We start from the raw sequence: 27,786 nt of genomic DNA, 5'->3' as shown, positions 1-27,786 counted from the left end.
TTCTCTTCATTTCTTTGCATGCGTCCGTCAGCCTAGTGATTTAAGGAAACATCATAGAAAGGTCAAGTGTTTAGTAATTTAACATACCTTTGTTTCTCTGAAGTATTGACGGGCACCTATCATTTGGCATGAATGAGCCCTGTGAATCACTGACATTTAAATGGACATGTTGACACTCACCTGGCATGTCACAAATGACGATTGTCCTGTTGGAGACAGGTCACTGGTGGTTTGCATAGAATGCTGGGACAGGCGTAAGGGTGTGCCTTTCTTCCACTCATTTGCCTTCTCATCGTTGCATGCTTATTTATAATGGCTATAGTATTTTTTCAATGAGAAATTACTGAAGCAGAGCCACAGATTTTAGTTTGGGGAAAAACTAATTTTAATAAGCATAGCTAGAAGGGCCGGCCTGGTGGCGCGGCACTTAAGTTCGCATGTTCTGCTCCTCGGCAGCCCGGGGTTCGCCGGTTCGGATCCCGGGTGTGGACCTGGCACCCCTTTGCGAAAGTCATACTGTGGGAGGTGTCCCACATATAAAGTAGAGCAAGATGGGCACGGATGTGAGCTCAGGGCCAGTCTTCCTCAGCAAAAATAGGAAGATTGGCAGTAGTTAGCTCAGGGCTAATCTTCCTCAAAAAAAAAAAAAAACATAGCTAGCTGTCATGAGCTCTTACTGTATGCCAGGCCCTGTGCTGAGTGCTCTACGAGTCTGCTCTCTCGTCCTCATGGACTTCCCGTGAGATGCAGGTTACTGTCGTTATCCCCATGGACAGATGTGGAACGGAGGCTCAGAGAGGCCACGTGCTGTGCCTAGGGGCACACAGTTAGGGAACGCTGCAGTGTGGACTGGTCTGATTTCAAAACCAGGACACTGAGTCGCTTCCCCCACGGCCTGACTTCTCTGCAGATTCTCTCACCTCCTCACTCGTCCCTGACAGCGGGGGCCAGCGGGCCTCTTCTCCTTATAGATAGTCGTGAATCGGGCCTCCCTGTTCTTGGAGGACGTGCACGCACTGGGGAGCAGATCTGTTGACCAGAATGCCTTCCTCCTAACCTTCACGCCATGTGCCTAGCCTGCACCCCGACCCAGAAGCTGCCTGATCCTGCGCTCGTAGGCCGCCCTTCGGATGCTCGGGCAGCTGTCCTCTGACCGCAGCGCTTAGAGCACATGAGCTGGGCAGCAGCCGTGGGAGCCCTCCGCTGCGCAGAGCACCGTGGCGATTCAGCGAAACGCAGGCTCAAGTCCCCGCTGTCAGTGATGATTTGTGACCCGGGTGTGCTGCTCGCCCTCTCTGCGCCTTGGTTTGCCCTCCTGTTTAAGTGAAGACAACAACAGAAGCGCGCTCCTCGGGGTGGCCGCAGACGGTGCCCGTCCGTGCACGATCTGCAAGGAGCTGAGAGCTTATAACCGGCCCCGCGGCGCACAGCACGCCCTCAGTCCCACCGACTCGCATCCGTGTTTCCCTCGGTGGGAAGGCTTTCTCAGGGAAGGAAGGAGCGTGTTGATTGACGTCCAGGCAGGACAGCCTGACCCTGTTGCTCACGGCACTGTGGGCTGGCTGGCTGGCTCCTTCGAGGGCCTTGCTGTGGGGCTGTGGTGAGGATGAAAGGCAGGAGTGCAGGCATGGTGCAGACACGGGCGGCGTGGGCCACGCACTGTCCTCCTCCTCAGCGTCCCTGGCCTACGCCGCCGTGACCCCCCAGCTGTCGGGGAGCTTCGTTCCAGTCAGCTCTGAAAGAGCGTGCAGGCCCCAGCCTGGCGGGCCCCGGGCTGGGCAGGGCCCCTCACCACGGGGGCGCAACGGGAGCAGCCACCGGCCAGGGCGGGCCGCTCCTCCTGAGCTCTGTCTCCGCTGAGGACAGTGAACTCAGTCCCGTGGACTGCTCCCTGTCCTGTTCTTTTTTGTTTTTTATAGGTGATTGTTTTAACCTCAGTTTGAAATCTCTCCCTGTTTCAGTTTCGTATTGATAGTTTCTAGCCGTCGTAGCCTTTGGTTGTCTGCAGATTGTAATTTGAAATCAGGAGAGCATGTGGAATCTATCCAGCTACGGCTTAAGGTTCTATCTTAAATGAGTTCGACTCCGTTTTGCACTAAGCCCCTTGGTTGTCACTGAGCCGCTGTGGGGCTGCAGTGGAGCGACACTCTACACAGTCGCATTAAAAAAGCCCAAGTTGGCTGCTCAGGTCTTGCTGTTTGTACAAACGCCTGCCACGCACGTTTTGAGGACTCCAGCCCTGCCTTCACCACGGAGCCACATGGATCAGTAAGACCTGCCGGAGTTAACGTTTTCCCCACCGCCTCCTTCCTGTCCTCACGTTCCCCGACACGGGAAAACTGGCAGTCTGAAGGAGAGGATCTTCCAGTGGAAGGCCAGGACTGCTTTGAGCCGGCTTAAACAAATTGCTTTTAAACCGCGTAGAAAGACCTCAGTTTATAGCATCTGTTCTGCACGCTGAGACGTATGAGACAGACAGGCGTGTCTGGGATGCAGGAGTTAGATCCCTTTTTGCTTTTCCACTTGTTACAGAGTCCAGGAAGGTGCATCACTACTCAAAATGATAGTGGATCATGGTACAAGCTATTTCTCTTTTTCTCCCAAAACAAAAAGTTCTGGACAGTTTACCCAAGAGGTTTCTGCCCTCTCTGGTGTTTCTTCTGAATGCATCAGGAGATAAACACGTTCGTCTTCAGCTCCTCATCAGGGACAGTGAGTGCCGTGCGTGCTGTGTGAGGACGAGGTTTTGGGCGTGGTTCAGATCTCGGTGCCCTTCAGTGGCTGTCCTCGTGGTGGCCTAGGATCCTAGGGCGGGCGGGCCCTCGGGCTGCGAGGAGGCTCAGGAGGAGGAGTGCCCGTGTGTCCTGCCCGGGTCTCTGCGCTCGTTCTGGTGCTCGTAGGCCAGGAGTCGGGCTCTGCTCTGTGCTCCTGCTCCTGATAAGTAAGACGGTCCTTTAACGTGGCGTTGGGCTAGAACGAGGCTGGTTGTACTCAGCAGAAAGCATAGCTCGTGGATTTCCACATAAGTTTATGGTTATAATTTAAAGCCTATGTGTTGTGGGGTTTTTTTGGTCACAGTGTGTTGTTCACTAATTTTACACTGGTCTCAACCCCTCAGTTGCCAGCCTCCCTAGAAGAGGTACGAGACGACAAGACGACAATAAAATGTGAAACCTCGCCCCCGCCCTCCCCGCGGTCCCTTCGGCTGGACAGGCTGCACAAAGGGGCACTGCACACGGTCGGCCACGAGGACCTCAGGGACTTACGGAAGTAAGGAGGGCAGCGTCCCACCCTAGCCCGGCTCCAAACAGACCGCCTTCTCATGCTCAGCTTTCAGAAATCCATTGCTCTCTTCTTGGGGAAAAAAGTCAGAATGATGACTTTAAAGAAATACTGGTTAATTGAGTTGAGTTGATTTAGATGATGCCCTCGGGCTGCCCTGGGAGCTCAGGTGAGCCCAGCAGAAGATGCTGTCTGTTTGGGCGACGTGAGTTTAGAAAGAGAGTTCAGTGATAGCAGCAATCTTAGAAAGCCTTCATTTCTTCAGAGTCTGCAAATTGACTCTTGTGAGAACTTTCTCTTCTTGTGGAGCATTTGCTAAGCATGTGGCGTGTTCTGAGCGTTGCTCTGCAGGACCGTCCGTGTCCCGCCGCTCGGATGCGCTCTCTGCCTCTGAGCTGTGGAGAGCCCCACCTCGTCCCCAGCGCTCCAAGCGCCTCCCCACAGGGACCATGAGAGCCAGTGGGTGACTAGTGTGCTCCTATGTCAAACTACCACGGGCTGTGCTTTTGTCCCGCCCTGGCAGCCCTCGGTGGCGGGTGCAGGTGTCCATCCTCGCCGCCTCTGCAGTAGGCCCTGTGGCTCTTGTTTCGCGGCAGGGACGGTGGCACTGGGGAGGTTGCTGGGGCGCTGGGGTCAGGCCTCCAGTTGGGAGAGCATCTTCACAGCCGAGGGGCGGCCCTCAGGTGGGCTCATGGTGCTCTCTGCCTTCCATGGTTCGGACTGGAAGCCTTCTCAGAAGGAGAGCTCCGGCTCAGAGCCTCAGCTCCTCAGAAACGGTTCTCCGTGGTGGGATGGCTGGGAGCCTTCGTTTCTACACGCGATGCATTTTGCGAAGGAGACATGCCTGGAGGAGACTTGGAATGCTCGTGTAGTTGGAAGAGCAAGTATTAAAAGCGTGGAGTGTTCTAGTGCCTGTGAATGGAACGTTGTGTTGGGACGAGGGCGCTCATTAAAGATTGTTTTCTATCCCCAAAGCTCCACAGGCTCACAGGACGGCCCCGTGAGCAACCCCAGCAGTAGTAATAGTAGCCAGGACTCGCTCCACAAAGCCCCCAAGAAGAAGGGCATCAAGTCCTCCATCGGCCGCCTGTTTGGCAAGAAAGAAAAGGGCCGACCTGGACATGCCGGCAAGGAGTCATTAGGACAAGGTGGGTGGCTTCCAGCAAACATTCTTAACCCTTAGGATGGAGGCGGGGGGCCTGCCGTGTGTGTGCCTACTGTGTGCCCCCAGTTGTTCCCACGGGCGGTCTGTCGAAGACGCTGGGCGTTCTCAGGGAGTGAAAGCTCAGGAGGCGTATGTTTTCTCTGGGACACATGCGACCCAGAGAGCCACGGTGGACGTTCTTTGGCCCTGAACAACCTGGCGTCCCAGACAGAAAGGGCTCACTGTCTCTCGAGCATTCTCGTGCCTTGGTTGCCTAGTCAGAAACTTAGCCTTTAGAGGTGTTCTTTGCCTGCAAGTGCTCTTCCACCTGTTTCTGAACTCACCTAATGCGGCCGTGTTGATTTCTCTCGCTGTTTCAACCACTGGGCCCTCACAGCTGGCGTTTCGGAGACCGAAAACTCAGCTCAGGATGCCTTGGGACTCAGCAAACTGGGAGGACAGGCGGAGAAAAACCGGAAACTTCAAAAAAAGTAAGCTTTTCGTTATTCGTCCATCTCACTGAACACTTCTCAGTTGTGCCTGATTTTTAACTAACGTTTATTTAATAAATGTAGTATCTATTTATGTGTCTATATTACCTTCTGAAAGGTTAACCTAAAGCTTTTAAGAGACTGTGCTTCCTGGGGGGCTGAGAGCCTCTGCTCAGGAAGGGGGAGAGGACTCAGGGGAGGCTCCCGTCCCCCGGAGAGCTGTCTGATGAGGAGGGCTCCCCGCCAGGCGTGGGGCCCCGAGTCCGGCTCCGGTGCGTCAGCTCTGGGGGGAGGGGCCGCTTAGCCTTGCTGCACTCCCGGTTTCCTCCTCTAAGATGGGAGTGCAGCGGTACGCGCCTCACACGGCTTTGTGAGTGTTAGACACGCATCTGTCGCTACATAAACACACGTAAAGCACTGGCACCAGTGCCAGCCATCCTAAAATAGGGAGAACTGAGTGTGTAATTGCAGCCACCGCTCCGACTTGATCACCAGCATTCAGAGTTTGCCGTGCGGGCTATGATCTGTCAGGAAATATTCGCTGTGTTGCCCCTTTTTTCCTCCTCCGGTAGATTTTGTATTTTTATCTTCAATAGACTCGTGATTTTGTGGTCTGTTTATTAAATTTTGATTCCGATTTGTCTTGACTCTGAAAATAGGTGATAGCAGGGTGATCATTTTCTGCAAAGGTGCTGAGACGCTGCGATGCCCCGGGGTAGGGGCATGGAGGAATAGTGTGTGCGTGTTTCTCTGGCTTCGTTCTGATCAGGAGCAGGTTGTGTGTTGGTTGACCGTATGTCAACCAGAATTAAGTAGATGAACGAGGTAGGGAGAGACAGTATCCCAGTGAACTGGCGACTGAAAACTGAAACTGAACCACCCTCTACGACAGAAGGGGCAGTTAGCAGTCCCAGAGGGAAGCGCTGACCTTGAGAATGGGCAAGACGGGCAAGAGCCAGTGGTCAGATGGCAAAGCTGGGCGTTGTGACAGGCTGACGATTGGTAGGTTCTGTGGTCAGTCTGACGATAGGAAAGGTCGTCTGGCCACTCAAGTACCCTGAGACAGCCTCATTGGTGTGGCACCTGGGCCTACAGTGCGCCCCGAGGACCACGCTGGGGCCCGGGGACCCTCTCCCCTAGAGGCCACGTGCCTTTAGCTGTAGAGTTGCCGGTTGGGTTCCCTTTTGTGAACCCTGTCTCGTTTTCGTTCTCTTCTCAGAATCGTACTAATCTTCTTGACTGGCCCACTGCTGGTCTTATTTCAGGCGAAGTGCCGTTGTTTCTGTTATTGCTCACCATGCCCTAGGAATACTCAGTCTTTCAGGTCCCCGTGAATGGAAATCCGCAGACACCATTGAACAGCAAAACATGCTTTGAACGTTGCTGTCTTTGAACTGTATAAAAATGTTTTAAAGTAACTTGGGTAATTGCCATTTGCCTTTGTGAAACGTATCCCAGCCAGGCCTTTTGCCTCCTGGAGCCATGCCAGGAAAAATGTGTCCGTTAGATTTTGCTGACGTGTTCTAGTGCACACGCTTGCACATGCTGGAATAAAATCCGTAAGGTTTGTGGCAGTGCGCCTCGGTCCTCGTCCCCGGAAGTTCATGGTTCCTGTAGGGTCACAAACTATTCAAATTGGCCCAAGTTTGGGTCACCCTTGTTTTCTAAATTTATTTTGTAATTCGCAGGAGGTATGCTTGAGCACTTGGCTGTGTGGAGACAGCCTTTATTGTTTGTCCCGGCACGTGACTCCGTTTCCCGCTGCATGGGGAGCGTGTGTGGTGGTGGGTGGTAGGCAGGTTTCTCTGGAGCTCCGGGTTCCCCGTGATGGCATTGGCTCTGCACTTCTGTGTCACCATAGCTGTAACTGTCCAGGGGCAGGCCGTTCTCTGAACTCTGTGGTCGTGCACGGCAAGTTCTAGGATGTACTAGTAAGTTACTAGGGAAAAATTCAAAGTATGGAGGTTATTTGTCTGACTACAGTGGGTAATTTTAGTTCTGTCAGTTAACCAGAAATAAAATTGACTTTAGGAAAAATGCTTTATTTATAATTGTGGGAAAATGTTTGAGTTATCCGGAAAAAGTATTATTGGAATACAGTTTTACGTTTATGGCATTATAGAGGTAAGAATCAAAATACGGTCCTCAGAAATATTTCTTTTTATTACCTCAAAAGTGTGCCTTTAGCTGCCAAAGTCACACAGCCAAACACATCCACTTTTAGAGAGTTTTCAAGAACCTGGTGACTTCGGTGGAGAGCTCACTTTCAGGTTTTGTCAAAGTTACATAAAAGAGAGTGGTGGGCGCGTTCGGTGCTGGACATGCTTAATGAATCCATGGAGGGTACCGCTGGCGTGAAATCAGCATCACTGTGTTCGTCCGCTTGGCGGTGCTCCCACAGCGTTGCCGGGCGTCCCTGGTGCTGTCTGAACTCCGTCGCCTTAAGTAACCTGGTGTTCTAATGCTCTCTTTCCCGTTTCTCCCTGGTTGACTCTAGTGTGGTCACAGGGTAAGTTGAGGCGGAGGGTGTGCTGTGCTGAGCGTGTGTTACAGCCTGTGGCGTTGGCGGTCACCAGCCTCAGGCTCTGAACTGAGGTTCCGGGAGAGTCGTGCTGCTTTGCTGAGAGCTGTGCCGGGTCCCCTCACCCTGGCCGCCCCCCACCCCCAGCCTCTGACAGCGAGCTGCACCCCATGGCGGGAGTAGTGCTTTGCGTGGGCCGTAGAGCCGTGTTTGTGACGTGAGCCCAGCAGGTGTTGGTGCAAGGTGCCATGGTACTGAAAGTGTCAGCCTCAGAGAAACGAGGTGCGTGTGTCGCTTGGATGGTACACCTTATCTGGGGTCTGGTCAGCAAAGCCCACACCGCTTCTCGTTATGAAAGATAACTTCATCATCGTGTCCTGTCCTAGTTATAAAACACACGCCGTCACTCACGGGTTACATGACCTTTGTCTCATCCGTGTGCCTGTTCCCCAGGGGATTTAGCATATTTCTGAATGTCTTTCTCCTCTGACCCTAATGTTAAGGCTGGGAAGCATGGCACATCAGTTTCCTGGTATAGAGGTATTTAAAAAATCGCCCTTGGGGTCTAGAATGATCTTCGAGGGAGGAGGTCAAGTCCCAGCCAAGCAGCCGCGAGTTGCTGGCTGACTATCGCGGGCCCAGCGCTCGTCCCTTTACTCTGCAGGGACGGCAGCCCCGCCCTTGTTTCTCGAGTAGCTCTCTGTAAACGGAGATCGCAGATCCTAAAGGTGGACAAAGCGATGACAGAGATTGCAGTATCTCCAAGCAGAGGAGGGAAATACGTAACAACAGAAAGCAGACGAGTCTTGTGTTTGCTTCTGGGCAGTGGTTTGGGGCCATAGAATCTGGGCACACAGAATACACCTCATTGCCCCAGGATATCAGCTTCTGCCTCAGCCTCTGCAGAACAGAGGTGGGTGCCTCGGGTAGACTTAGGATGCAGAGAAACGCACGGCACTTGAGAGGCCTGCCGCCTTCGATCTCTCGGGTTTCAGGCCTTGGAGCGAAGGGCCTGTAGAAGACGACCTCGTGCCCTGGCGGTTAGCTGTCACGAGGACTCAGCAGCTATCGTGGTGATCTCTGGTTGCGGTGAAGTCGAACCACACGGGTGGTTCTGTTGATTCTTAGAAAGTGCTCTGATGAGTAGTCACAAACGAAGGAGAGCGGCCGTCTGCCTGAGGCCGTTCTCAGTGGCCAGCAGGGAAAGGCAGTTCCTAGACCGAGCAAGAAGGGAGCGTATTTGTTCGAGAAACCGAGCTCCAGAGAGGGCAGGAGTGGCGCTGGCCCCGGCGTCTCCAGTCTGGTCTCCGCATCCTGTGCTCACCCTACCCTGCACAGCTTCCAGGGGCGCTGCCCTCTCCTCTCCCACGGGCAGGGGCCTTCTTCACGTGACAGAACAGTCACCCCCAGAGAAGAAGGGGGTGCTGGTGTTCCTGCCTGGGGTGATAACGCAGGGATCTGGCTCCGTGTGGGGTCTTCAAGGTCACCAACTAGCCTGATAGGGGAGGGAGCTGGAAGCAGACAGAGACCTGGGCCGGCCGCCCAGCTGGGGTCTCCTCTGTCCTCGCGCTCACTTCTCGCGTCTCTCGGCGGCATCTAAGAGATGCATCGTTCTCCCTCCATTGCCTTATCGCCCTTTCAGCAGGGCGCTGGGCCTGCACTGTGAAACCCAGAAGTAATCCATACTAGAGAAAGCTGTTGATAAAAGCCAACGACCATTGCAGGTGAAGTCAGAAGGGTGTGCACCAGTCCCCAGATGATGGAATTACCAGACTATTTTTAACCCTATGTTCCTGTGTACAATGAGTGTCTGTTTCATATGAAAAACGAACTCTCTGCCAAGTGCCCCGGACTCAGTACCTGTTTAGTTCACTTCAGAGTGTGGGGATCGGAAAGCCCTGTTGGCCCGGCACCAGTGCCATCCCCGCCCCTCCGCCGGGCCAGGCGGGCAGGACTTGGGCCTTGACCGTGCTGTCAGGGTTCAGGTCTTTCCCTGCTCTGTCTGCCGAGGAGGTGTTTGTCTTGCTCATATGGCTCCTATGGCTCACAGACATGTTAACATAAGATAGAGCCACTGTCCTTGAGGAGAACTTGTCCCCAGGAAACACAAAGTGGCACTTAATTCAGCACACTGGCGGTCGGTCCCGCCCAGCGAGGCCCTCCTCCCCCCTCCGTCCAGCATTGGCCTCCTGTGTCAGGGGGATGGCAGTTCCAGTGGACTTGGCTGCTTTTTTATTTATGAGTAGCTTTGCTTATTTGAACTAGAGAAGTTTGCCCCTTGTTAACTCTACTTGAGCTATTAAGATATTTGTTGCATCCTCTGGTCGAATTATCCTGGATAGTTACAATATCTGTTATTCCCCAGAAGCCTAAGGGTGACTTAAGGAACACTTACTTGAGATCCTGTGTGAAACGTTTTGAGCTTTAATTGTCCGTAGACTTCATAGTCTTAAGAAAAGTCTAATAGTATTTCAATATGTTGAAGAGCTGTTATGTATCTTTAGAAGTAAAAGATTCGACGACGTGTTCTGTAGAAATGATTATGGAAAATGACTTGGGGTGTCGGGGTGCGTGCGGTGAGCAGCCCCGTCTCCTCTCCGAGGCTCTCCCTGTCAAAGTGATAGGGTGTCTTAGAAAGGCTTGGAGGTAAACAGCACAAAGCAGCAAGATAAGATTCGTGAAGCTTCTTTGTTCTCTCTTACATAGCCATGTTCCCAGTAGACAGAATCATTTGCAAAGATGGTAATGTGGTAAAGTTCCAGTTCGCCTATTTGAAAATCAGGCCTACAGAATATTTCTGATCTCACGAGGGCCCTGGGACTCCTCCCTGCCTCCTGCCCCACGGTAGCTGTCAGCGCAGGGCATCTTAGGCTCACACTCCGTCTGGGGTCCTGGTAGAAACTGTCCGGGTTGAAATTTTCTGGATTTGAAGCCTGTGGGTTAAACCACAGAATGACCCAATGTCTGAATTTAGCAAGTACCTAGTTAGCTAACTAGCAACGTGGAAGAGAAACAGCCAAAATCCAGTCCACTACTTGCTTGCTACAGTAGACCATTCCTAGTGTTAAAAATCCACATTGTTCTCGGTGTTGGTGGTGTGAACGCAGAACGTTTGTGAAGCTCCCACAGAGGCAGGCTTCTCTGTTCAGACCCGGTCTAGTTTCCTCTTTCTCCATATTTTCCCTCATCGTTTAGAAAGAGAAGAGCGAGTATGTTTTCGCTTGAATGTCCTACCTTGGATACAAAGGCTCTGCTGGGTTTTTTTAAAGTGGGTAATAACTCTTTAATTCTGCGAGGAGATGATTCTACAGAGAACCTTGTCGAGTCCGTCAGCATTTCATTGTTCAGGAGTTCTTCCTGACATGTACCAAACTACCGTTAAGTGGATGGTTTAGAAGATTAAAGGAAAATAATGAGATATGTGCTACTATGCTTGTGAAAGTGTATAGAGCGAGTACTCTGCTAACTTGCTTCCTGTATGCGTGTGATCGAGTCTTTCACTGTGACTGTCTGGTTATTTGTAGGCATGAGTTGCTCGAGGAAGCCCGGAGACAAGGTTTACCTTTTGCACAATGGGATGGGCCAACTGTTGGCGTCTGGCTGGAGGTATAGTCGTCTTTCGATCCTGGATCAAGTATGTGACTCATGTGAACGTGTTAATCCATTTCACACACTGTGCATAACCTTCTGGCCTTAACATTTCCTGTCTCTAGCTCTGGGTTGGGTTGCCAGCCTGGTATGTGGCCGCCTGCCGAGCCAACGTGAAAAGTGGGGCTATCATGTCCACCCTGTCAGACACGGAGATCCAGCGCAAGATCGGCATCAGCAACCCTCTGCACAGGCTGAAGCTGAGGCTGGCCATTCAGGCGATCACGTCCCTCACGAGTCCGTCAGCCCCTCCTACGTCAAGAACGGTGCGTCTCCCTGAAAGCAGTTTATCCCCTCCTGACGTTGCTTCTCCAAGTCTTCGTAAACACACCCAGGGCTCCGGTTTAAAATTTCAGCCTGCAGAAACGTCACAGCTTCTAACGGGTGAAAACTGAGTGGTTAAAAATACTTTATTGAATGCTTTTTTTAACAACAGCCTGGCTTCAGTGGCTGCATTGTAACATAGAAGTAGGAGTTTCTGAAAACAACAGTAGCGATCACAAATTTAAACATAAATTCATCAAAAGTGAAGGGAAAAAAGCCTCGATCCCCAGTTGCGCTATAAGCAGTGTTTTACTCTAATGTGACGTTGGGCCCCTCGGTGCTTCCATTTTTGGCACTGAGGGCCCTGGGAGCTCAGGGTTCTGAGCAGTCCATTAGCCTGCGTGTGCTCACGCACCAGGCATTACCTGTGCTCATCCGGTTTGCTCCCCGTGGGGAGACCTCGAACGTCCTTAAAGAGGGTCCTCCTGTTTGAAACGTTAAAAACTAATCTAATGAAAACATTAGCGGTTACTGGGAGATAAGGGCAGGCCAACGCCTCATTTCTAAAGTGCAGACTCTTTTCATTGGCCCAGTGCCCACTCTCTGCTTTTAGCTTTTGGTTTACTCTCGAGAGAAAAACCCTGATTAAGAAACCAAGAGCCTCACAGGCATGCTTCTCTGAGTAGCAGGTCAGGGCCCGATTCAGGCCTCGGTTCCTTTGCACAAAAAGTGTTAAGAGCCTTTTTTGTTTGTTTGTTTGATTTTGTCTCTTAGTAAAGAGTTGTGGTAGCGACAGTCAGCCTGTGTTCTCACCTGTCGCACAGACAGCTCTTCTCCCAGTGGAGTTTTGTCCCAGTATCCGATCTGGTCCCTGTTCCCCCATCATTTCACATGAGCGTGGCCTTTCTGCAAGTGAAGGCGCTGGGGTGGTTTTCCCCAAGTTTTTATCAACTGTCTTGAGAAAGCTCGCGTCCTGCGAGCTGAGGTTAACGGCCAGTGGTGAAGAGCCCGTCCCCCGGGAAGCTCTGCGTTGAGAGCCGCGGGGCCTGGCTGTCCGCGGCTGCAGTGACGGGGACGGGACGTGGGGCCGGTGTTCCTGTACAGTTGCGATTGGGCCTTCTTTTGGACACACTCAGTCCTGCTCCCTGCCTCTTGAGCCCCCTGGCGAGGTTGTGCAGGCCGAGAGGCCCCATCCTGGGAGCGCCTGCCCCGAGCCGTCTCCCCCAGTCCGGAGCTCGGCTGCGTGGGCTTCCTGGGCTGAGGCCCTTTCCCATGGGGCGGGTTGATGGGCACTGGAGAATTACTCACACTTTGAGAGGCGCAAAATGTGTTTTCTTCTCCTTATATTTCACATACCTCAGGGGGTGAGCAGGGCAGATCCAGCTCTAGGAATCATGGGCTCTTCTCGTGTGGCTGACCACACAGCATTAATTAGGTGTGGTCACTCTTTAAGAAGGGCGAGCTGGTCGATGTTCTCTCCTTTTCTACGTGGGCATCTCAAATGAGAAGAGGGGGAGACGGGCCTCGCCTCCCCTGCTCCTCCTGTGTGCCCGTGGCTCACGTGTCTGCCACCTTCCTCTCTGTCACTGCTTCCCTCGCCCTGGATGTGGTGGTCCCTGGGTCACCGTAGACCACAGGAAATGTCTGGTTAACGCATGAGGAGATGGAAACACTCGCGGCCTCGCCACAAACGGTCAGTCCCGCCCCGAGCCTGTCCTCCTCCCAGGGCACCCCACTTACAAGCGGCACCATTCCCGGCCTTTTTGTGGGAAACAGAAAGGTCATTTTACACTCAGTTGTTCCTGATAAGTATTTCCGCTAGGTATTAGTCAAATGTATAAAATAGGATCCGTATTTTGTCTTATTTTCGATTTTTCCAGGAACTTTACATTGGTAGGCCCTCTCTCTTTAGAGTAGGTTGAATTCACACCTCCTTTAGGGAGAGGCCTCGGCCGAACACTCCATTTTGAGGGTCTGGCCCATTTTCTCCCTCACTGAGTGTGCTTGCCGGGGGGGCCTCGGCTCCTGCCTGAGAAGCTGGGATTGTTGTTTTGCATGCGTTTTGCATGATACCTTGATTTCTCGAACTTTCCCCTCCGTCTCGCTGCACCTTCTGAAGTTGATCTGCTTGCCTTACTAAGCTCACCGATACTAACAGCTGTGTTCTTTTCATTCCTAACCACGTAACATCAGGAGGATGAGGAGGGAAGCTGGGCTCAGGTTGGAGACTTTCTATACTATATTCTTCACTATATGTACAGCAACAAAAAGAATTGGCGTATGAAAACTCGTAATTTACTTTTCTTGACATTTTTAACATCTTAACTTTTTCAGAATATTGTTAACAATTTGAAAGCATTAGGCGGAAGCAGAGCGTAGAGTTAAAGAGCACGTCTCATGGACAATTTTGAACCTCTCTTCCGTGGGGCCGTGGTGTCAGTTCTGGTTAGCGTAGACGGCTCTGTGTAGCGGACCGGCTCCTGGACGCGGTCCTGGGGCTTCGGCGGCTCCTGACATTGCGGATTTAAGTACCCGCTTGGGTAACTTAACCGCAAGGTCTGCCGGTGGGAAAACTGAATTCTGAGAACTTTCCAGCACAGGAGTTGCTGTGGAGACGTCACGTCCGGGTCTTCGTGTTGGTGTTTTACTAAGTGCTGATCAAAAGGCTTTCTTACTAATGGAATTCTCAGAAATTAAGCCTCTTCTTGCTTAATGTACTTTTCCGTTTTCAGCTCCCCAGCTCTTCAGCTCACAAAAAGCTGCCACACGTGTCTTGCAGCCTTCCTCTGAGACAGCTCGACTAACACAGCCGTGTCCCTGCCTGTGACCCCACCAGCGTTGCTGTGTGACATGCCGCACTTTAGAGGGACCCGCACAGCCGCGCGGTGTAAGCAGGCGGCGTCTCCCGAGGCTCTTGCTGAGGGCGGAGCGCTCAGGGTCCTCACGGGATCGTTGTATGTCTGAAAAGAATCAGGATAGTTTCAAATCAGAATTTTCCTGAGTAGAAGTTGTTGGTTGAAATGCCAGTTTCCCTCTGTTTGTATTCCCAACATAAAGCCAATTCTCTCTCTCTTTGTAACAAAAGAAGAGAGAAGCTATAATATGATGGTGTGAGCCCTCTGCCCCTGATTTGGGCCTTCTGTGCTGCTACGCCAGATAAATATCCTCATTAATGATTTAACCTGGTCAGCTACCTCTTTACAAGGCCACTGATGACCATCAGTGAATTAAAAAGGGTGCATTTCGTAATTACTTAAATGTCGGTGTATTTCACACTAGGAAGCAGAACTTTGTCAGCACTTGAGTAGGAAATTCCCTGTGTCAGGGGCACGAGGTGTAAATTAAATAAGCGGAATGTTTGCTCTCTGCAGTAGAAATGCAAACACGGGTGAGCTGTGCCCGCGGCAGCAGAGTTAGCCAACACTCAGTGTTCCTAGTAAGCAAGAGCTGCTCTCACTGTCGCCTCCCCTAGATGAGAGGAGTGAAGAGGCTTCCTGGGCTCTGTGAGGCCGCCCGGTCTGCTGAGGGCCGCGGTCACACAGTGTTCCTCTCCTGTGCCCTTACCTCGTGGCCAGCTCTGAAGCCGAGGGGAGGTTCAAGGTTTCCTCGGGCCCTCGGGAAGAAAGCATCAAGGTGTGGTGAGAGCCGTGGGTGCCTTCATTTAGCAAGTGGCACATGTGGGCTGTCTGTGGGAGGCTGTGCTGCTTGCTGCAGACACAGGAGTGAGCGGGACAGCCACAGTCCCTGCCGCCGGCCCTCACAGTTTACAGAGATCACAGAAGTGTGTTTGTGATCATTTCAGTGGTGGATTAGCAGGCCCTGGGCAGTGGCTGCCTCTTCTGGCCCAGGTGTTGTCCGATGATGGAGATCCGTGTCAAGGGCTTTTTCAGAAGGCTCTGATGGCGGCCCGGGAGATGGAGGGCTCCCTGGACTGGGCCTGATCCTCAGTCGCTGACCTACGTTATCTGACGCTGACCACTTAAGAAGTGTGACTAGAGTGTATGATGAGGAAACAAAAAGGAGGAGGGTTCCGCTTCCATGGAATTCTCTTATTTAGAAATCTTTGCGTTGTGTGCCCATTTAAGAATACGTAATCACAGGCAAGGAAATGAGACCAGATGCTCATGCGTAAGTCTCAGGCATATGAGATGAGAGTAAGGTTTGAAAGAGTGAAAAACATGACAGTGTGATGATTTCCCGAAAATGTTTGATGTTTTTCCCACTCATGGTTGCTTAGAGAAAATAGTGAAAATGTTTTTTTCTGTTCGAATTTGAGCATTCTTGTTGGAGTGTGAGTCATTTCTTCCAGCTTGGTTGGTGTAAGTGATAAATTAGACCAGAGGCCGTGTTTTCAAGGCAGAGCACGGTGGTAGTTGAGAGGGACTGTGTCCAGGGATTCCGTGATGGGACTGCAGAAGGCCTGCGGGCGCAGCTGGTCTCGGACAGAGGGGCAGCGAGTGCCTTTTTTGGATATGTCTGTAGATACATATAATGTGTGTGCTTATTTCTCATTGTACAAAGCTTGGCTGTGTTCTGTTAGATTTATCCCTAAGGATTTCATGACTTTGATGACATTGTGAATGGCATTTTGTAAATTTCAGTTTCCAGTTCACTTCTAGTATTTAGAAGCACAGCTCGTGTTTGTGTCCTGGCCTTGTGTCCTGCCGCTTTGCTAAGCTCGCTGTAGTTCTCACAGCCAGTTTGTAGGTGCATTTTCTATGTTGCTAATCAGGTCATCTGCAAATAAAGACAGGTTTTTTTTTTTCCAATTCCTATGCTTTTGATTTCTTTTTCTTGCCTTGTTACCGTGGCTAGGAGTTCCACCGCAGCGCTGAATAAAATTAGTGAGAGCAGACCCTTTGTTCCTGATCTCAGGAAGAATACATTGTCTTTCACCGTTAAGTGTGATGTCAGCCCTGTGTTTGCTGTAGATGCCCCTTATCAGGTTGAGGCCGTTTTCTTCCATTGCTAGATTGCTGAGATTTCCATAAATGAATGATGAATTTTGTCAAATGCCTTTTCTTTTGAGATGATATAGTGGTATTTCTTTTGAATCCATTGATAGGATGAATGTCATTGATTTTTCAAGTGTTGACCCAACCTTATGTTCGTAGGATGAACCTCACTTGTCGTGATAGCTTATTCTTTTAATTTATTATTGATTTAATTTGCTCATATTTTGTCGAGGAATTTTGCATCTGTGTCTATGAGAGATACTGGTCTGTAGTTTTCTTGTAATGTGTTTGTCTGGTTTTGGTATCAGGATAGTGCTGGCTTCATAGGATGAGTTAGGCATTTCTTCTCCATTTTTTTGGAATAATAGTGTAGAATTGTTATTTTTTCCATAAATATTTGGTAAGATTCACCAGTGAAGACATTTAAGGTAAAGATTTTATGTGTATGTGAGAGAAAGTTTATAACTGCAAATTTGAGTCCTGATAAGATACAACTTATCTCTTTCTTATGAGTTGCTCTCATAGATGATGTCTTTTGCCCATTTTATCTAAGTTGCTTACAGTTGTTCACAGTTTTCCCTTTCAGTGTCTATGTCCTATAGTGTGTCCCCTCTTTCATTCTTGATATTGGTAATGTACGTCTTTTCTTTTTTCTTAGTCACTCTGTCTAGGGCTTAGTCAATTTTACTGATCTTTATGAAGAACCAGATTTTAGTTTCATAGTTTTATTTTTCTTGTTTCTGTTTCATTGATTTCTGCTCTTTTATTTTCTTCCTTCTGCTTGCTGTGGATTTCATTTGTTCTTCTTTTTCAAGTTTTTTAAGGTAGAATCTTACACTGTTGTTTTGAGACCTTCCTTCATTTACGACATAAGTGTTTAATACTATAAATTTCCCTCAAGACACTGCTTTAGCCATGTCCTACAATTTTTGAATAGATTGTGTTTCACTTTCATTCAGTTAGAAATATTTTCCCATTTCTCTTGTTTTCTTCTTTGGCACGTGGGTTATTTAGCCGTATGCTAATTTCCAAATACTTGAGAATTTTCTAGATATCTTTTTATTATTGATTTCTAATTTAATTCTGTTGAGGTCAGAGAACATAGTTTGTATGATTTCAGTCCCTTTAGATCTGTTGAGATTTGTCTTGGAGAATCCCATACGCACTTGAAATGAACGTATTCTGCTATTATTGGGTGGGGTGTTCCACGAAACGTCACTTAGGTCAAGCTGGTCAATAGTGTTGTTTAAGGCTTCTGGATCCTTACTGAGGGGGTCTGTCTGCCTGTTTTGGCTTCTTTGTTCAATCAGTGACTGAGTCAGAGGAGGGTTGAGGTCTTGTGACTGTAATTGTGGATTTTTCTGTTTCTCCTTTCAGTTCTGTCAGTTGTTGTCTTGCTTCTCTCTTCTTTTAAAACTATTTTTCGGTTCACTTTTTTTTTAAGATTTTATTTTTCCTTTTTCTCCCCAAAGTCCCCTGGTATGTAATTGTATGCTTTTAGTTGTGGGTCCTTCTAGTTGGGGCATGTGGGACGCCACCTCAACATGGCTTGATGAGCAGTGTCATATCCAGGCCCAGGATGCAAACCGGTGAAACCCTGGGCTGCTGAAGCGGAGTGCGCCAACGTAACCACTCAGCCACGGGGCCGGCCCCTTCAGTTCACTTTTTACACGGATTTTGAAATTAACAGATTTTTTGTTGAGGAAATTTGGAAAACAAAGTGTTAAAATTAAAACCAGCCACAGATATTTTTGTGTACAGTGGATTGATCCTTCAAACTTGTTCATGAGTCATGATCATTCTTTGTTGTTATAGTATTATACACAAAAATTACTTCAGAAAGATCATGTGTTATCAGCTACATTTTTATTGTGGTTGGGGAAATAGGTTAAATTTATAAACACGAATGAGTCATAGGTTTTCAGTGGTATAATACCTTCTGTTAAAATTCTACTGACAAATTTAAAAGGTAGTACATAGGAGATCAAATTATTTTGAAATGATAAAGAACAGTGTTGTCATTCATTTAAGCTTTAAGGATATGTAATAGGTTAAAAATCCAGTTTAAAGATTATTTAAACTGCCCTTGTGACCTCTTGGGTGTTCTTTTTCCTGAACTGATCGTACTTGCTTGTTGAAAGCAGACACTCGCCTACGGGGACATGAACCATGATTGGATCGGGAACGAGTGGCTGCCCAGCCTGGGCCTCCCGCAATACCGCAGCTACTTCATGGAGTGCCTGGTGGACGCGCGCATGCTGGCCTATCTCACCAAGAAGGACCTGCGCGGGCAGCTGAAGATGGCGGACAGCTTCCACAGGTCAGTCGTTGCACACAGTTCCTGCTCGTTGGCTAGGAGGCTTTTGACTGTTTCCATCTGTAATTTTGTTTCTTTTGTAAATAGAAAGAGCTTCCAGTGTGGAATTATGTGCCTGCGAAGGCTGAATTATGACCGGAAAGAACTGGAAAGAAAAAGAGAAGAAAGCCAGAATGAAATAAAAGGCTAGTACATTATGTTTAATTGATTTAGCGTATTTCTGCTTCCCAGTGTATTAGCAGCCTAAGTGATTTCCTAGTTTCTTTAAATTAAAAAAAGTATTTTTTTTATTGTGGTCATAATAGTTTATAGCATTGTGAAATTTCAGTTGTACATTAATATTTGTCAGACACCATGTGAGTGTGCCGCTTCGCCCCTTGTGGCCACCTTCCACACCCCTTGCCCCTTGTAACCACTAAATTGTTCTCTTTGTCCGTAAGTTTGATTATCTTCTACATAGGAGTGAAATCATCCAGTGTTTGTCTTTCTCCATTTGGCTTATTTCGCTTCACAGGATGCCCTCAAGGTCCATCCATGTGGTTGCGAATGGGACGATTACATCTATTTTTTTATGGCTGAGTAGTATTCCATTGTGTATTTATATACCCCATACTCTTTATCCAATCATCCGTCGATGGGCACTTGGGCTGCTTCCACATCTTGGCTATTGTGAATAATGCTGCCATGAACATGGGGTACCTAAGTCTCTTTGAATTGTGGATTTCAGTTTTTTTTTGATAAATACCCAGTAGTGGGTTAGCTGGGTTGTATGGAATTTCTATTTTTAACTTTTTGAGAAATCTCCGTACTGTTTTCTGCAGTGGCTGCACCGGTTTGCATTCCCACCAGCAGTGGATGAGGGTTCCCTTTTCTCTACAACCTCTCCAACGCTTGTTGTTTTTTGTCTTGGTGATTATAGCCATTCTAATGGGTGTAAGATATCTAAGTGTAGTTTTTTGCTCTTTGGGTTTTTTTTTAAAGACGGGCACCTGAGCTAACATCTGTTGCCAATCTTTTTTTTCTTTTTTCCCCTTCTTCTTCTCCCCAAAGCCTGCCAGTACGTAGTTGTATCCTCCAGTTGCACGTCCTTCTGTCTGTGCTATGTGGGGTGCCACCTCAGCATGGCTTGATGAGCGGTGCCATATCTCCACCCAGGATCTGAACCAGCAAAACCCTGGGCCTCTAAAGCGGGGCATGCGAACTTAACCACTCGGCCACGGCCCTGGCCCCTAAATGTAGTTTTGATTTGCATTTCCCTGATGATTAGTGATGTTGAGCATCTTTTCATGTGCCTATTGGCCATCCATCTATCTTCTTTGGAAAAATGTCTGTTCGCATCCTCTGCCTACTTTTTGATTGGGTTGTTTGTTTTTTTTGTTGTTCATTTGTGTGAGTTGTTTCTATATTATGGAGATTAACTCCTTGTCGGATATATGATTTGCAAATATTTTCTCCCATTTGGTGGGTTGTTTTTTCATTTTAATCTTGATTTCCTTTGACTTCCAGAAGCTCTTTAGTCTGATGAAGTCCCACTTGTTTCTTTTTTTCTTTTGTTTTCCTTGTCTGGGTAGACATGGTATTCAGTAAGATCCTTTTAAGTGTGATGTCAAAGAGTGGACTGCCTGTATTTTCTTCCAGAAGTTTTATGGTTTCAGCTCTTACCTTCAAGTCTCTGGTCCATTTTGAGTCTATTTTTGTGTATGGAGAAAGGTAGTGGTCTACTTTTGTTGTTTTGCATGTGGCTGTCCAGTTTTCCCAGCACCATTTATTGAAGAGGCTTTCCTTTCTCCATTGTATATTCTTAGCTCCTTTGCCGAAGATTAGCTGTCTGTAGATGTGTGGTTTTATTTCTGGGCTTTCGGTTCTCTTCCATTGATCTGTGTGCCTGTTTTTGTACCAGTACCATGCTGTTTTGATCACTATGGGTCTGTAGTACGTTTTGAAGTCAGGCACTGTGATGCTCCAGCTTTGTTGTTCTTTCTCAGGATTGCTTTGGCTATTCAGGGTCTTTTGTTGACCCATGTGAATTTTAAGATTCTTTGTTCTATGAAGAATGTCATTGGGATTCTGATTGGGATTCCATTGAATCTATAGATTGCTTTAGGTAGAATGGACTTTTTTTTTTTCTTTTAGGAAGATCAGCCCTGAGCTAACTACTGCCAATCCTCTTCTTTTTGCTGAGAAAGACTGGCCCTGAGCTAACATCCATGCCCATCTTCCTCTACTTTGTATGTGGGACGCCTTCCACAGCATGGCTTTTGCCAAGCAGTGCCCCGTCCGCACCCAGGATCCGAACTGGTGGACCCCGGGCTGCTGAGAAGCAGAACGTGCGCACTTAACCGCTGCACCACCGGGCCGGCCCCTAGAATGGACATTTTAACTATGCTTATTCTTCCAAATCCATGTGCATGGAATATCTTCCCATTTCTTTTGTCATTATTGATTTCTTTCAGTGATGTCTTATAGTTTTCCTTGTATAGATCTTTTTATTTTTTATTTTTTTATCGCAGTAACATTTGATTGTAACATTATATAACTTTCAGATGTACATCATAGCATGTTTCAAATTCTATGTAGATTCCATCATGTTCACCACCCAAAGACTAATTACAAGCCATCACCACACACGTGTGCTTAATCACCCCTTTCACCCTCCCCCTATTAAATTTATTCCTGGGTATTTTTTTTTCATGTTGTGAGATTTTTTACTTTATTTTATTTTTTAAAAAAATTTTTATTGAGTTAATGATAGGTTACAATCTTGTGAAATTTCAGTTATGTATTATCGTCTGTCAGTCGTGTTGTAGGTGCAACCCTTCACCCTTTGTGCCCACCCCCCACCCCCCCTTCCCCTGGTAGCCACTAATCTGTTCTCTTTGCCCACAGGTTTAAATTCCTCATAGGAGTGGAGTCACACAGAGATTGTCTTGTCTATCTGGCTTATTTCACTTAACATAATTCCCTCAAGGTCCATCCATGTTGTTGCAAATGGGACGATTTTGTTCTTTTTTACGGCTGAGTAGTATTCCATTGTATATATGTACCACATCTTCTTTATCCAGTCATCTGTTGATGGGCACTTAGGTCGCTTCCATGTCTTGGCTATTGTAAATAATGCTGCAGTGAACATTGGGGTGCATAGGACTTTTGGAATTGCTGACTTCAAGCTCTTTGGATAGATACCCAGTAGTGGGATGGCTGGATCGTATGGTAGTTCTATTTTTAATTTTTTGAGGAATCTCCATACTGTTTTCCATAGTGGCTGCACCAGTTTGCATTCCCGCCAGCAGTGTATGAGGGTTCCTTTTTCTCCACAACCTCTCCAACATTTATCACTATTTGTTTCAGTTATTTTTGTCACTCTAATGGGTGTAAGGTAATATCTTAGTGTAGTTTTGATTTGCACTTCCCTGATGATCAGCGATGATGAGCGTCTTTTCATGTGCCTATTGGCCATCCGTCTATCTTCTTGGGAGAAATGTCTGTTCCTGTCTCCTGTCCATTTTTTGATCGGGTTGTTTAATTTTTTGTTGTTGAGTTGTGTGAGTTCTTCATCTGTTATGGATATTAAGCCTTTGTCAGATGTATTACTTGGAAATGTTTTTTCCCAGTTAGTGGGTTGTTTTTTTGTTTCACTCCTGTTTTCCCTTGCCTTGAAGAAGCGCTTTCGTCTGATGAAGTCCCATTTGTTTATTCTTTCTATTGTTTCCCTTCTCTGAGAAGACATGGTGTCCGAAAAGATCCCTTTAATACTGATGTCAAAGAGTGTACTTCCTATATTTTCTTTTAGAAGCCTTATGGTTTCAGGTCTTACCTTTAGGTCTTTGATCCATTTTGAGTTCATTTTGGTGAATGGTGAAAAAGAATGGTCCAATTTTCATTCTTTTACATGTGGCTTTCCAGTTTTCCCAGCGCCGTTTGTTGAAGAGACTTTCTTTTCTCCATTGTAGGCCCTCAGCTCCTTTGTCGAAGATTAGCTGTCCATAGATGTGTGGTTTTATTTCTGCGCTTTCAGTTCTGTTCCATGGATCTGTGCACCTGTTTTTGTACCAGTACCACGCTGTTTTGATTACTGTAGCTTTGTGGTATGTTTTGAAGTCAGGGATTGTGATGCCTCCAGCTTTGTTCTTCTTTCTCAGGATTGCTTTAGCAATTCAGGGTCTTTTGTTGTCCCATATGAATTTTAGGATTCTTTGTTCTATTTCTGTAAAGATGTCATTGGGATTCTGATTGGGCTGGCGTTGAATCTGTAGATTGCTTTAGGTAGAACGGACATTTTAACTGTGTTTATTCTTCCAATCCATGTGCATGGAATGTCTTTCCATCTCTTTATGTCGTCATCCATTTCTTTCAGAAAAGCCTTGTAATTTTCATTGTATAGGTCTTTCACTTCCTTAGTTAAATTCACCCTGAGGTATGTTCTTCTTTTTGTTGCGATTATGAATGGTATTGTGTTCTTGAGTTCTTTTTCTGTTAGTTTGTTATTAGAGTATAGAAATGCTACTGATTTATGTAAATTGATTTTATATCCTGCTACTTTGCTGTAGTTGTTGATTACTTCTAAAAGTTTTCCAATGGATTCTTTGGGGTTTTCTATGTATAAGATCACGTCGTCTGCAAATAGCGAGAGTTTCACTTCTTCCGCCCCTATTTGGATTCCTTTTATTCCTTTTTCTTGCCTGATTGCTCTGGCCAGGACCTCCAGTACTATGCTGAATAAGAGTGGTGATAGAGGGCATCCTTGTCTCGTTCCGGTTCTCAGGGGGATGGTGCTCAGTTTTTGCCCATTGAGTACGATGTTGGCTGTGGGTTTGTCATCTATGGCCTTTATTGTGTTGAGGTAGTTCCCGTCTATCCCCATTTTGTTGAGTTTTTGTCATAAATGGCTGTTGGATCTTGTCAAATGCTTTCTCTGCATCTATTGAGATGATCATGTGGTTTTTATTCCTCAGTTTGTTGATGTGGTGTATCACATTGATTGATTTGCGGATGCTGAACCATCCCTGTGTCCCTGGTATGAATCCCACCTGATCATGATGTAGGATCCTTTTGATGAATTACTGTATTCTGGTTGCCAAAATTTTGTTGAGAATTTTTGCATCTGTGTTCATCAGCAGTATTGGCCTGTAGTTCTTTTTCGTGCTGTCCTTGTCAGGCTTTGGTATCAGCATGATGTTGGCCTCGTAGAATGTGTTAGGAAGTGTTCCATCCTCCCTAATTTTTTGGAATAGCTTGAAAAGGATAGGTATTAAATCCTCTCTGAAAGTTTGGTAAAATTCCCCAGGAAAGCCATCTGGTCCTGGGGGTTTATTCTTTGGGTGCTTTTGATGGCTGTTTCAGTCTCTTTGCTTGTGACTGGTCTGTTCAGATTGTCTCCTCCTTCTTGAGTGAGCTTTGGGAGATTGTAGGAGTCCAAGAATTTATCCATTTCCTGTAGGTTATCCATTTTGCTGGCATATAGTTTTTGCGTAGTATTCTCTTATAATCCATTGTATTTCTATGGAGTCTGTTGTTATTTCTCCTCTTTCATTTCTGATTTTGTTTATTTGAGCTTTCTCTCTTTTTTTCTTTGTAAGTCTGGCTAGGAGTTTGTCAATTTTATTTACCTTCTCAAAGAACAAGCTCTTTGTTTCATTAATCCTTTCTACTGCCTTTTTTGTTTCAATACCATTTATTTCTGCTCTGATTTTTATTATTTCTCTCCTTCTGCTGACTTTTGGCTTTGTTTGTTCTTCTTTCTCTAATTCAGTTAGGTGTAGTTTAAGATTGCTGATTTTCTGGTTTGTTAAGATGTCCCTGAATGGCCATGAATTTTCCTCTTAATAGAGCTTTTGCTGCATCCCATATGAGTTGGTATAGCATGCTATCATTTTCATTTGTCTCCAGGTGTTTTTGGATTTCTTCTTTAATTTCTTCCATGATCCATTGCTTGTTCAATAGCGTATTGTTTAGTCTCCACATCCTTGTGCCTTTCTCAGCTTCTTCCTTGTAATTAATTTCTAGCCTTATAACATTATGATCAGAGAAGATGCTCGTTATTATTTCAATTTTTTTAAATTTGTAGAGGCTTGCCTTGTTTCCCAACCTATGGTCTATCCTTGAGAATGTTCCATGCACGCTTGAGAAGAATGTGTATTCTGCTGTTTTTGGATGAAGCATTCTATATGTATCTATGAAGTCCCACTGTTTTAGCTTTTCGTTTAGCTCCACTGTTTCTCTGTTGATTTCCTGTCTGGATGATCTATCCATTGATGTGAGTGTGGTGTTGAGGTCCCCTACTATTTTTGTGTTATTTTTGATATCTTCTTTTAGGTTTGTTAATAGTTACTTTATGAACTTTGGTGCTCCTGTGTTGGGGGCATAGATATTTATAAGCGTTATTTCTTCTTGATGAAGTGTCCCTCTGATCATTATATATTGGCCCTCTATGTCTCTCTTTACCTGCCTTATCTTGAAGTCTGTTTTGTCTGATATAAGCATTGCGACCCCTGCTTTCTTTTGTTTGCTATTGGCTTGGAGTGTTGTCTTCCACCCCTTCACTCTGAGCCTGTGTTTGTCCTTGGAGCTGAGGTGTGTTTCCTGGAGGCAACAAATTGTTGGATCTCGTTCTTTAATCTATTTTGCCACTCTGTGTCTTTTTATTGGCGAGTTCAATCCGTTTACGTTGAGGGTGAGTATTGATGCATGAGGGCTGAATGCTGTCATTCTGTTGCTCGTTTTCCGGTTTTCCTGTGTTTCCTTTGTTTCTTGTCCTGTGTGTTTTAGCCTACCCATTGACTTCTGCAGTTTCTTAGGCTGGGTTTCTTAGATTTTTCCTTATTTATGTTTTATGTTTCTGTTGTGTTTTTCAGTTTAGTGGCTACCCTGAAGTTTGTATTCAGAATCTCGTGTATAACATAGTCCATTTTCTGGTGGTCTCTTACTTCCTTAGCCTAGATTGTTTCAGTCCCTTTCCTCCTCCCCTCCGAAATTATTATTTTCATCTCTTATTCCAACTTGTGTTGTGAGTTTGTGGTTAGAGTGATAAGATTATCTTTGCTTTGGTGATTTCCTTCCCTTTATCCTAATGCTATAGTTGAATATTTGCTATCCTATTTAGCTTCTGTCTATTTGTCTCCCTACTCTGTGTTTTGTGACCCCTTACTCCCTTTTTTTCTTTTTTCAGGTATGAGAGCCTTCTTGAGGATTTCTTGTAGTGAAGGTCCTGTGACTACGAAGTCCCTTAGCTTTTGTTTGTCTGGAAAAGATTTAATTTCTCCCTCCTATCTGAAGGATATTTTTCCTGGATAGAGTATTCTTGGCTGAAGATTTTTATCCTTTAAAGTTTTGAATATGTCACTCCAGTCTCTCCTAGCTTGTAAGGTTTCTGTCGAGAAATCCGCTGAAGGTCTGATAGGGGTTCCTTTGTAGGTTCTTTTCTTCTGCCTTGCTGCCCTGAGTATTCTTTCTCTGTCCTTCATTTTTGCCATTTTTACTACTATGTACCTTGCAGTAGGTCTTTTTACATTGACAAATGTAGGAGATCTGAAAGCTTCCTCCACACACATTTCTCTCTCAATCCCTAGATTTGGGAAGTTCTCTTCTCTGATTTCGTTGAGCACACTTTCTGCTCCATTTTCCTTTTCCACGCCCTCAGGAATTCCGATGATTCTTAAGTTGCATTTTCTCATTGAGTCAGCTATTTCTCTGAGCTTTTCTTCAGTTTTTTTAATTCTTAGTTGTCTTTCTTCCTCTGTCTGGAGCCATTCAGCCTGTCTTTGATTATGCTAGTTTACTCCTCTAGGGTGTCTACACGGGCATTCAGGGAATCTGTATTCTGTTTTATCTGGTCCATTGTGTTTTTCGTCTCTAGTGTTTCTAATTGATTCTTCTTTATAATTTCAATCTCTTTTGTGAAGTAACTCCAGAACTTGTTGACTTGTTTCTCTATATTTCCCTTTACCTCATTGAGTATTTTGAGGATAGCTATTTTGAACTCCTCTTCACTTACTTTACCCATTTCCAAGCCCTCGGGACATAATTCTGTGTTTTTATTGTTTTCCTTTTGGACTGGAACTTTTATAAATTGCTGGATGGTAGAGGAGAGGTTTTTGCGCATGATGCTGTTATTTGGTTGCAGGTACAGCCTGTCGCCACTAGATGGGGGTCGAGAGCCTTGGTTCTGAGCCCTGCGCCTTCAGCCACGATGGTGGCGCCCAGCATGGGTGGAGGGAGGAGGGACGCTTTCTCTCATGCCGACCTGGATTGGCACAGCTCTCGCTCTCTGGTCTCCCAGGGCCCTGGCTTGCTGGGGTTCCCCCACGCGAAAGCTGTCCCCTGTTAGAGGGTTTCTGCTGCTCCAGCGGTGGGAGTCCTGCACGATCTCCCAATGCACGGCCCCTCCCCTGCTCCTTCTCACACCCACGGCAGCGATCCCAGTCTCTAGGGGAGGGAGCGAAGACCCCGTTCCAGCTCCTCCGAGGGCGGCTCCAGCCTCTCCGCCTTCCGTCGTTTGGCTGCTGTGGGTCTGTGAGGATTTCTGTTATTGGGATTTTTTTTTTTTTTGGTTGGAAAGCAGTTGCTCTTTTTAGTTGTAATTTGGAGGGGAGAGAGTCCTGGGTGAGCTCACGCTGCCATGTTGCTGACGTCACCCCTATTTCTAGATATTTTATTCTCTTTGTTGCGATTGTAAATGGTATTCTATTCTTGAGTTCTCGTTCTGTTAGTTTGTTATTAGAGTAGAGAAATGCAACTGATTTTTGTAAGTAGACTTTGTATCCTGCAACTTTGCTGTAGATGTTTATTTCTAATAGTTTTCCCATGGCTTGTTTTTTTCTTTTTTAAAGATTGGCACCTAGGCTAACAGTTGCCAATCTTTTTTTTTTTTTTCTTTCCTGCTTTATTTCCCAAACCCCCCTGGTACATAGTTGCATATCTTAGTTGCATGTCTTTCTAGTTGTGGGATGTGGGACGCCGTCTCAATGTGGCCTGATGAGCGGTGCCATGTCCGTGCCCAGGATCTGAACCCTGGGCTGCCTCAGCGGAGCATGTGAACTTAGCCACTCAGCCACCGAGCCGGCCCCACCATGGCTTCTTTAGGGTTTTCTCTATATAAAATCATGTCGTCTGCAAACAGTGAGAGTTACACTTCTTCACTGCCAATTTGGATTCCTTTTCTTTCTTTT

General features: G+C 46.9%; 1 protein-coding gene across 30 annotated transcripts in view; it reads left to right on the top strand.

Moving 5' to 3' along the window:
- LOC138916700 (liprin-alpha-1-like) overlaps positions 1 to 27,786 on the top strand; it is a 108,298-nt gene that overhangs the window by 71,500 nt on the left and 9,012 nt on the right. For 22 of the 30 annotated variants that reach the window (XR_011424025.1, XR_011424024.1, XR_011424032.1 and 19 more), the window contains 7 exons: positions 3,119 to 3,270; positions 4,258 to 4,430; positions 4,824 to 4,917; positions 10,963 to 11,044; positions 11,152 to 11,352; positions 18,450 to 18,625; positions 18,710 to 18,807. Coding sequence is in view for 21 of the 30 variants with exons in the window: in XM_070229903.1 (XP_070086004.1) it covers positions 3,119 to 3,270; positions 4,258 to 4,430; positions 4,824 to 4,917; positions 10,963 to 11,044; positions 11,152 to 11,352; positions 18,450 to 18,625; positions 18,710 to 18,807 (976 nt within the window). In the remaining 9 variants the exon portion in view is untranslated. Of the gene's footprint in view, positions 1 to 3,118; positions 3,271 to 4,257; positions 4,431 to 4,823; positions 4,918 to 10,962; positions 11,045 to 11,151; positions 11,353 to 12,980; positions 13,319 to 13,543; positions 14,238 to 18,449; positions 18,626 to 18,709; positions 18,808 to 20,755; positions 21,303 to 27,786 lie in introns of those variants that run through there. The other 8 variants (XR_011424027.1, XR_011424029.1, XR_011424030.1 and 5 more) reach the window with 6 other exon arrangements.

Source organism: Equus caballus, chromosome 12 (genome assembly GCF_041296265.1).
Source record: "Equus caballus isolate H_3958 breed thoroughbred chromosome 12, TB-T2T, whole genome shotgun sequence".
NCBI classification, from domain to species: Eukaryota; Metazoa; Chordata; class Mammalia; order Perissodactyla; family Equidae; genus Equus; species Equus caballus.
This window is presented reverse-complemented; position numbering and strand designations above follow the sequence as displayed.